Here is an 11,550-nt window from a genome sequence, read left to right on the forward strand (position 1 = left end):
TTTTTTTTTTTTTTTTTTTTTTTTTTTTTTTTGACAAGTGGTGTGCTTATGCAGGCAGGAAAACCTGGGGGGAATGTGTGCAGTATCATAATTGTTTCATTGCAATCACTATGTTTGACTTCAATGTGCAAATGTTTGATCTAAAAGTTTTCACATTAACATGGCCATTAGCAGTGGCAGTAGCAGACCACACAGTTTCAGAAACTGTGCTTTGTATATGTCCATTCACCACACTGATTAATCATCATCATGACCTATGATTTAAGAGGCCAGCATTCACCCAGCTTTACAGATTCAGAACTGAGGCCCAGAGCAGTTAAACAATTTTTCCCATTTATTATATACACTAGAACTAGTATTTATATGAAATCTTGAGAAAGTAAAATAGGAAGTTATCTTGGCTTCAAAAATGACATCAAAGTATAAGTTCAGAGTTGCTATGGTTGGGAGACCAGAGCATTCTAATAGATTAACAAATTAGCATCCTGATCCATACGTTAAGCACAGATAATTTTGGTATCCTCCCTTTAGCAAAGGTCTGATCAATGTGTACATCACTGTTACCAATGTGTGTCATGTACATTACATATATATCTACACTTAGCCAAATGATATATATCAACTATATAACATATATATAATGTGTATATATGATCATATGGTATTTTAGAGCATAATTTCTAGAACCAAACTGCTTCATTCAGATCTGTACTCTATCATTTATCAGATATGTCACCTTCTGTGCCTTAGTTTATACATCTATAAAATGAGAATAGCATCAGTCCCATAGAGTTACAAAAGGACTGTGGCAGTATAGTATATTTTAGGTATTTAAAACAATATCAAGTATATATAAGTACAAAACTGACACTGTTATCTAGAATATATAAACATTCTATATCATATAAAAAGATTTGTATTTGTTACATTATATGAAAAGAAGCAAAAAGAAATATGGTAAATATGTTTATAAAGTAGCTGTGTGGTATACATAAATGTAGCCTCTATAATAGCATTTATCCTATATACTATATAGGCATATATATAGGATATATATAGTTAGGATATATCCCATATACTAACTAACTACACACACACACACACACACATATAACCTAATAAATTATTTCTAAGATGTATGTGAGGAACACATATGTACGTGTAAGAAGCTATTTGTATATATTTGTATGATTAAAGAAAAGCTAGATATAATGAGTCAGATTATACAAAATGCTATAGCACATTATGGGTAATCAATAAACATTTTATCAGCACTAAATGACATTCTTGTCACAAACATTTTAGGAACTATGGAAAAGAGATTAAATAGTTATATATACCAAATGCAACTATTATATATCTTGTTACTTTTTTAAAAAAATTTATTTATTTGTGCATACAGAACTGGGGTACAGGCCAGAGGCTCAGGGGCAGCGAGAGAGTTCACCAGAGACAGAGTGGGGAGCAGAACAGGCAGATCTACGAAGTACACTGCTGAGGGGAGCAGCGGGCGGGTCAGGAGAGGTCTGCCATGCCATGTGGTCATCTCCAGGGCAGGTGGCAGGCGGGAATCTAACTCATGAGGAAGTGGCTTTAGCTTCTCAATGCTGTGCTTTAACCCGCTGCGCCACCAGGGAGGGCCTATATCTTGTTACTTTTTAAAAATCATTATTTTAAAGTACTTATCATCATAACTGATTTAATGATTATGATTTTTAAAATATTTCATCCATGACTTCCTAATAATATAATTCATTGTTCACAACTCTTCTTATTGGAATATTAATCATCCAATTGCTTACATTTATAACGAGCTATAATGAAACTAAGTGCATATATTCATTGTATAAGTTCACTAAATGATTAAATTATTAGATTTTCAAAGAAGTTGAAAAGAGTGCATGAAATATAAGATTTTAGAGTATTTTATTATCAACATAGAAAAATGTTAATCTCTCCAGGTATAAACTGTTAAATATTTTCAGATGAAAATCAAAAAACTTCATTGATAGGCTAGTATATATTCTTGATATTTCTGATCATCTTTAAGACTCTTCATCTAAATCCTCCATTCTGTGATTGCTTCAGTTTTTTTATGCCAACCTAAAAAGTCTGCACATCTTGCAATGTGAGTTTGTACTTTATGTGAATCTCATGATACTGAAAGCATGGTGAATAACCATAGAGTTTGGATTCCTGGCAGATTAAGTTTTGCCAATTTGAAAAAATATTTAATTGTAACAAGTAATTTTCTTCTCAGTCTTTTCACTTAAAATAGTACCTATTTATTTTAAAATGTAAAAATATTTATAATTGAACTTTTATTTCTATTTTGAGAACTTTCTTTAAATTCAGATTATTTATCTTGTCTGTGTTTTATTTTAATTTTCAACTTCCAGATTTCACCTCTATAGTCTCTGCCATATATCTCCTAATTTCCTTTGCTATTGTACAGATTGGTTGAATATTTTATATTCCTATTTCCTGAACAACAAAACACAGGTCCCTAGTTATCTTCCTATCTTCAAATTCTTATCATTTTTAAACAATTATTGTCAAATAAATCTTCAGTTTAAGAACAGCTATTTCTATGCTTATAAATTTGTGCTTATCTCCACACACACACACACACACACACACACACACACACATATGCACACACAGCAAGTTAATTATAAACTACATCAAATATTTTGGGTTTTCCATAAGACTACTTAAATCCACTTAGACAATGACACTGCTACCAATTGCTGTTGTGTTTTCCACTATTCTGTGCTCAAATCAACTTCAGGTCATTATCATTAAAATGTGTTATTGTGGATGAGTATACGTCTTGTTAAAAACTCAGATGGGAAGGTTACACATATCCAACCTAGAATTAGAAATTTGGGGGTAAAATCCTGTAAGATACAATTCAGTAAGGCCCATGGGTTTTTCCAATACTATTTACCCTGCATGTTAAACAAAATATTTTTGGGCCTCCTTGGTGGTACAAGAGATGAAGCAATCCACAGCCATTGCAGCACCTTATGAATTCTATCCCTGGCCAGAGAGTTTACTTACATGGCACATCTGACTTCTCCTATCTCACCTGCTCCTTCCCCTTAGCACTGTATTTCACTTAATCAGCATGTTCTAGTGCCCAGAGGTGCAAGGGCTGTGAGAGGATTCACCATAAAAAGAGTGGGGAACAGAACAGGAAGACTGAGCAGTATACTGCTGAGGGAAGCAGCAGGCAAGACAGGAGAGGTCTACTGCACCCTGTGGGTCATCTCCCTTGCCAGGGATTGAACTTGTGCTGCAGTGGTTGTACTTAGCTTCATAGTGCTGTGCTTTAATCCCTTGTGCCACCAGGTAGGCCCCCATTAAAAAAAATAATAATAGTTATAGTTAAACTCTCACAAAACAGATTTAAGTCTCACAAAGAGTTTATTTATAAGTTCAACTGATCTGACACTGGATGCAATATTTTATAAAATCTCTCTCAAAATGTATGTCCCAGATAAGTTGATTTGTTAAAGTTGGATTTTGACTCCTATAGATTGAGTAGCCTGTCCTATGATAATTGCCCTTGCTTACTCTGCATGAAATATATAGACTATCTTGCTGTTCTAACAGCTAGATAACATGCACCTACCTCAGGGTTTTGGCAGTACATCTCCTTATATGTAGTCATATACATATTTCATTTCCTTCACTTTCACTCAAGTGATACCTTCCCAAATAAGGTGTTTAAATTTGTGATTCCTCATCCTAAAGGAGTTGCCATTCCTGGCTGCCTGTATTTCTCTTAATAATATTTAGCATCCCATTTTAAACATAGTAATTTTTACTTCCTTTATAGTCACTCTCCCACATGAGCAGGTAAGTATACTAAAGGCAAAGCTTTACTCATTTATTCACTGTTAATCTACTTTTCCATTATCAAGAGTAACAGTTACATAGCAGGTAGTCAATAAACATAGATTAACCTAACAATTAATGCTTATTAATATTCAAATATAACACCACCAAATAATATCTCACTTTATTTCCATTTCAATGTGACTTTTTTATCTTTCTATAATCATGATGTCTAAAATTTTGTAATAATCTATAATCATTTATCTGAATATTTTGATGGCGGTTGCATATATCCAATTTACATAGTCTGTCTTTAATATTTTTAAAATGTAAGAAAGAGAGTCATTTTCCAAAGTCTGCTAGAAATTTAAAAGGATATTATTGCTTTTGTGTGAAACATTTAAACTTATTAGAAGCCAGAACAAACCAACACATATAAGTTGTATTGTTAGCACAGAGTTGATCTTACTTTTTAGCATTGATCTAAATCATATCAACATCTAAATGAGCTTCCTACAAATAATTTGACAATGTTCACTATGAGCTAAGAATAGTTTCAATTATGTGATGAATCATAGTAATAGTTTTTTTCATTCTCAAGCATGGATAGATATTAATATTTTAATTGCCTTTCATGTATTTAACCCTGGGGTTTTACAACTATTTTAAAATCACTTATATATAGCCATCTGTTAATATGGAGTCTGCTATGTCACTAACACCCATTTTATTGGGTGCCCTGAATAAAGTCTTTTAACATAAAAAAAATATAAGTATGGTTTTGAGATTTTGAGATTAAATAAAGGAGAAAAAATAATTCAAGAGTTAAAACAAATTAATTTTGAAAGAATTTAATAATAGTTTACCAAATAATGCTGTATTTGAAAAATAAATAGTTGGCTTCATTTGCTGTTCTAGAGAAAGTTCAATGAGAGAATTTATTAGTCTGAGAAACTGTTCCAAAGACAGACCATGTAAATGTAGCCTACCAATTATTCCTTATTATCTAGTTTACTAAGTTCCTACTGTGTGCTTATTGTATATCTTTGCATGGGGAGAGGGAAATATACAAGTATGGACTTGTAAATAATTTAGTCTCCACCTTTGAGATTCTGAAGCCAAACTAAATAGTTACTGGAACTAACAAAGAATGTCTGACAAACATGCATTTACTATTTAATACCTGCCATCAAATTCATCACTCTATTCTTGATATACAAATTCAGTGGAATTTAAAACAAAATTATAACTAAATAAAAACATTGGTGGTGGTCATGGGATGAAAATACACATTTGTAGTGGTTTAAACCTATAACCTTCACAAATACAATGATGTAAACCAACTTTACCTAAATTAATATAATTTAATAAAGATAAAAAAAGATTCAACACAACTTTTCCCTAGAAAATGCAGAGGATTATATAAAATAGTGGTTAACTGAGGAATAACTTTAAAGTATATGTAAGAACTAAATGGTGGTGAATGATTATACTTTTATCTCTAGCCAAGGAGCTGACCCAAACATGGCTCAGAAGACCTCTATTGTCTCACCCACTGCTCCTCTTAGCAGTATGTTTCAGTGGATTCACATTTTCTGCTCCCCACTCTGTCTCTGGTGAATACTCTCATCCCCTGTACCTGACTTACACACCAGTTCTTCTATGTAAAAAAAAATTTAATTATTTTTTTCCCTTGAATTCTCACTCATTTGGTACATTTTTTCCTGAGCTTGCTGGTATTTTACCAAGGTGAACTCAGTGGTGGTCTGTTGAAAATTCAACTTTGTGGAGATAAACAAATTTCCACATAGTCCCAGAAATAGATGTTTTGGTTTGGAATTTCTATTAAGAACTAAAAATGTTTGCCTATAACTGTATCTGTGCAATCCTGGTGGTATCCCTTTCATTAAAAAAAGTAAATTACCATCTCCAAAATGCCATCAGACTTAATATGATCATCATGGTTATCAAACTTCATTTCAACTTGCAAGTGACAGAAATGCAGATGTGTCCATCTTACCTCATCTTGCTGTGAGTTTAGCAGCTGCAGCTTCATGTGCTTCATATACGCCATGGTAATTGGCATGTTGTAGTCAATCATGCTGGTCACCAAAGTGGGAGGTTTTCCATTATCTGTAATAAAACATTTTTGATGGGTAATGAAGGCCATCACCTTGCATTCCACCTGTAATTTCAGAATGGTCCAATTTGCTCATATTAAAGTGTTTCTAGATGCCAAGAGGTTAAATGATGGGTAGCAGTGTGCATGACTTGTAGACAAAATAACTGAAAGGGTCTACAAAGTTGGCAAATTAACAGTAGATGAACTTGTTTTTTCTGACCACAATGTCCCTTTTTAATATCCTGGGTATGAGGAGTGAAGCTAATATTGAGTGTAACATAATTACTTGTATTTCTGTATTTTTCACCCTTGCTGCGCATCTACTTTCTATGTGCATTGCTTAATTCAAATGGAAGTATGCTTTTTTCATTAATTTTTTAGCCAGTCTACACATCCTCAAACACACAGAAGAAAGCTAGCATAATTGTGTATTTAACAATAATTTAATTACTAAAAGAAATTACTAGATGAAGAAAATGGATGATTTTTAAAGAAAGCTGAAGCCAAATTTCAATTTTCACACAAAAAAATTCAGTGAAATGCCATACTATTCATCACTTTTAGAAACAGGAAATGAAAGGAACATCCATTTCCTTTCTGAATCTATCTAAAATACCATGAAATACACAAAATAAGTAAAAATTAAAATATTATTATTGAAAAACTGTTCTATGCCACAGTTGAAACTGACTTTTTCCCTAAGAATAGGCACTAAATTACTTTGTGACTAGATATTCAAAATTCATCAGCTACTTCTTGAATCAAAGGGATGATTTGACTTGTTGAACTGTTTCAGTCTATCACATTTTTATAAATTGCCATTACGAATAAAATTACTTTAAATCTCACTATTTGACACTGTGGCTACCTTTATGATCTGTTCCATCTGGGTTTAAATGCATTCTTTTCTGGCACTCTGAGCAGCTCATTAGAAACCGTGTCACCGCTTCTCTTGGTAGGAAGGCATAGCTCTCTGAAATCTGAAATGATTCACAAAATAGAGGTGTTATTATTTAAGCTAACTAAGCAAGATTCAATAGAAATGATCATTGTATTTCCAAATAAGACACATTATTCCATAATGGCAGGAAGCACAATGAAAGCATGCACTGCATACCATGCATCATTTCAAGAAATATCTATCCAACTTGATTGCATGTCTCTTAATGATGGCTAACCAAATGATGTGGAGAAAAAGATCAACCACATCTGTGTGGATATCTGTTTGTATTATTTCTCTTAGGAGAAATAACCATAATAATTGTATATAGATATTATAGTGATACATTTATTTAAAAATTGTCAACATTGTTTTAAGCTTACTACTAGCACCATCCAAATTGTATCCAATTTTACATATTTTTTTCAATTTCTCCTCAAGTGGAAGTATAGAACTTTGGATTTTGCATTAATAAGCATTTCTTCACTGCTGTTTTCAAAATAGTTTAAATGTGAATAAAATATTCTAACAGAATTTTGCACATATATTCTACCTTAAATCATACCTTCCACAGAAAATGACACACATAGAAATACATTTGGCCACATATTTCATTGACTACGTTATGTTAATTTCTCATAATTTATGTCCACAATTGTTCACATTAATAATCAGGGTTAAGTTTTTCTTGCACCCTACATAGATAAAGCTTCCAGTTTCAGAATTATTGATCTAAAATCAAGATATAAATCACTACTACTGGTTGTGATTTATTAAATGCTGAATTTTTAAAAACCAATGTATATCTCTGATCAAAATAAATAATTTTTGAGGTAAAGCTAATTGTTAAATACCTCCAAATAAGAGCTGATACACTAAGAAATGTGACAGAGGGCATTAGTTTTCTAGCAGAGCACTAACCCTGATAAATGAAGAGGTAAAAAAGAGGAATGAATGAGTTGTACATTAGACAAAGTAGCACAGACTATTTCACAAAGGTATATATAGCCATTATGAGCAATGATGTGAAAAGAAAGGAAAATATGTACCTCATGTACAATTAAGTGTACATATGTATCAATTCCATTAATGTCAATAACATAACTTATGCTTATCTATTCTATAGAAGGATGTCATTGAGAAAATTCCATATCCTAAGACTCTGACTTAACATTAAAATAAGTTCATATCACTTAGTTTATCCCTTTGACTCCCAGGGGAAAGAGCCATGAGATACCAAAGAAAAGGGACAACTCTATGACTAAACTCTGCCATGAATGATGTAGATACTGGTAATGAAAGTTCAATTCTAGCAAGATCAGCAACAAGAAACTTTGACTTTAATGTAAATATTATTTGTAAATTAAGATATAAAGGTTTTAAAAAATACTTCTAACATGATCAAAGAAATTCTAAGGATCAAAACAGAATAATTTCATCTATAGTATGTCATGAACTTATTTTACATTATTGGATAAGGAGATACAATGCAAGTCTTCACTCACTCTCGCTACTGTCTCCTTCTCTGTACATTGTACACATGAATTTAATTCCTATTCATATATTTTACAGAGGGAACTAACAATAGTGTTGTGAATAAGTCTAATGATTTTCTTTAGGATAGATGTCATTGTTTCTGACATTCCTAAAATCTATTTTACAATAACTTAGAAAAAAAAAGGAGCGCATGCCTAGGCCTGATACTTCATATTTTAACTCATGTGCGGCCATAGTCTACTGGAACTAGTAGGGGTGGGCAATGGATTCAATATCAAATGGACTTGAGAAGAAGATCCCACTAATTTTTCAAAAGATTTCACTCAATCTTTCCTCTTCTTACATAAAAGAGACCCCCCTATTAAGAAAGATAGGAAAGTGGAAGACTTGAAAAACATAACATTCATTGAGGTCAATGGTCCTGATATTCTGCACTTTTATCATTTGTGCTTTCCCAGGGCTCATAGCAGTTGTGTAGGAATTTCTTCTAGACAGGTTTATATCAATCTAACTCAGTTGCATTACTTGCTCTAACACAGTTAGCTCCAAATCATTTTTTCCTGGGAGGAAAAGTTACATTTTATGTATATTTTAAATATTAGTATCATATTAATAATATATTATTATCATATTAATAATATATTATTTCATTCATAATCATATTATTCATATTACATTTTATATATTTTTCCTAAAATATGCTACCTGTAATGGTCACAAATATATTTGTGTTTAGGTGTATTTGTGTGCAAGAAATAATAGAGGCCCACTTGATATCTTAGCAGAGAATTTTTAGAAAGTGTTTTATCACAATATTCACTGCAGTGGTATTCAGGCAAAAGCTTGTCACACTACTATATGTTACTAAAGTAAATAAAAGCACTTATTTGAGTGCAGTTTTCTTAGTGTTCAGAATTCATTTAATGGGGACACTTGCCAAGGCATCCTACTCTCCTCAGATCTTTTCTTTCCCACTAAGATCACTGTGACCCATACAGATTATGGAATCTTTGTAGGCACAAAGAGAACAGAAACCTCCACACTCATTTATAAGACAAAATTACCCCTTCCTTGAAAGAAAGGATGGAGGATCTTTTTTTTTTTCCCAATATAGAATATTTTCTCCCAAGCCTCTCTGAAATTACGTGTCCTAGTTAACTTTCATTGTTGAGGGCCTCAGAATATTTAAAAAAAAAATATTCTTTAAAAGTTCAAAATTATGATACATTTGAATAATTACACTTAACAATTAAAGCCCTTTGATGAAATATTTTTCTTTTAACCTATAAATAACCCTCAGTATTTCAATCCATAGATAACACTGAAAGCCTACATATGAAAGCTCTTTTGAAATAAATGTGCTGATGGCCTGGTTCTCATGAAAAGTTCTGTTTCCATTTTCTGAGTAAATGTTTGAAATGCTAAATAAACTTCAAATAAATGTTCAAAAAAAAGGTGATAGAACTCACTGACGTGTTCTTCTAGACAGTCAATTTATCAAATTCTTAACATGCTTCATGTAATAATATAACAGCAGTTTCAAAATAAGCCTAGAAATATGGGGGAAAAAATCCAACGTATTTATATTCAGATATTTTAAATATCATTCTAGTAATAATATAATTAATTATATAAAATACTGTAATCATGCATAAATGTCTATTTCCTTGATCAATTTTCAAATCCAATCACTTCTCTATTTCTGGGTTAAAAACTGGATGCTTCGTTTAATGTCCTCTTTCTATGTGGGTTTTTAATTATTTTAAGATTTATTTATTTATTTATTTTTGCATAGAAGAGGTGGGCTATAGGTCAGAGTTGAGGGTGAGTGCTGAGAGGATTCACCAGAAACAGAGTGAAGTGCAATAAAGACTGATCTACTGAAATACACTGCTGAGGGGAGCAGTGGGGGAGACAGGAGAGGTCACTACATCATGTGGGTCAGCTCCCTGACAAGATGGATTTCATAGAAGTGATAGCACTGAGAATTAATCCCTAAGCTGCCAGGGAGGTCCTATGTGTTTGTTTGTTTGTTTGTTTGTTTAATGACTTATCTACTTTTACTGAGTTAATATTGGTTTGCTTTGTATAAGATTCAGAGGAACATGGCCCACTTCCCCAGATGCATTTCCCCATGCCACACCCACACCAAGGTACCCTCAGCCTCTACCATGGGGTTCTTGTGCACCCTCCCCATCTTATAGACTCAGTTTCACAGTCCATTTTCCTGGGTTTGTATTGGTTTGGTTTTGTGTGATCCTTTGTCTCATTTTATGTGTATTTACTGAAATAAATAATGTAGGTATTGACAAGTCTCCCACATCATAGACTTGCATAATCTTGACTTTTCCCTTTCCTAGAGGAATCATTACACCAAATTCATATATACTATTCATCCCCTTCTGAATTTGCCATCCTTATCTTTGGAGCCTTTGTTATTCCTCCCAGGCTTTTCTTATTCTATTCTGACCTTAGAAGCTGTCTGCTCACCCTGTGACTAGGTTTATCTCTTTAACTTAAGTCACAACTGAAAATTGGGAGCAGAATTAGCAAGAGACGAATTTTTAAACTGGGCTATTTGCTCTATTTCTCTCATTCACAAATACCCTTCCTCTTATTTTAACTGTTTAGAAGGACCCTCTGAATACATTCAGTGTGTATATAAAGCTAGACCCCAAAGCTCTTAGAGAACTGACAACTCTTGAAATCATATTCTCAATTTTATGACAACTATTACTTGCTTTGGTTGTTTTACACAGACAGAAATGCATCCTGAATTTTATATGTATATATACACACACAAATACACATATATATCACATATGTGTGTGTTTACATTTTCTGTTAAATTAATACTATAACTATATAAGTAGATTAATACTAAGTAATAAATTTACATGGATTTTATCATTTAATCCAACAATACCACAAATAGGTTACTACTTGCTAACAGGAGAAGAAACAGATTAACAGGCGAGGAGATGACATTTCAGAGTATTGACTAATTTGTTAAACAAGTAGAAGATACACTGGCTTCATGATTAATGAAAAATCTGGTTCCATACTTAATGAAATAAGCCATAAAGAAAAAACAAAATACAGATAGTTTCATTCATAGTATTTTTGTAAGGCATCATAATAAAAAAAA

At 32.4% G+C, this 11,550-nt stretch overlaps 1 protein-coding gene across 4 annotated transcripts in view; it reads right to left on the reverse strand.

The window, feature by feature from the left end:
• NOL4 (nucleolar protein 4) overlaps positions 1 to 11,550 on the reverse strand; it is a 255,115-nt gene that overhangs the window by 167,816 nt on the left and 75,749 nt on the right. For all 4 annotated transcript variants that reach the window (XM_004683823.2, XM_004683822.2, XM_012725972.1 and 1 more), the window contains exons 3-4: positions 6,834 to 6,945; positions 5,864 to 5,976 (exon numbers count right to left, since the gene is read on the reverse strand). In XM_004683823.2, the coding sequence (XP_004683880.1) occupies positions 5,864 to 5,976; positions 6,834 to 6,945 (225 nt within the window). The remainder of the gene's footprint in view (positions 1 to 5,863; positions 5,977 to 6,833; positions 6,946 to 11,550) is intronic.

Source organism: Condylura cristata, unplaced genomic scaffold (assembly GCF_000260355.1).
Source record: "Condylura cristata isolate star-nosed mole 26May11 unplaced genomic scaffold, ConCri1.0 scaffold00016, whole genome shotgun sequence".
NCBI classification, from domain to species: Eukaryota; Metazoa; Chordata; class Mammalia; order Eulipotyphla; family Talpidae; genus Condylura; species Condylura cristata.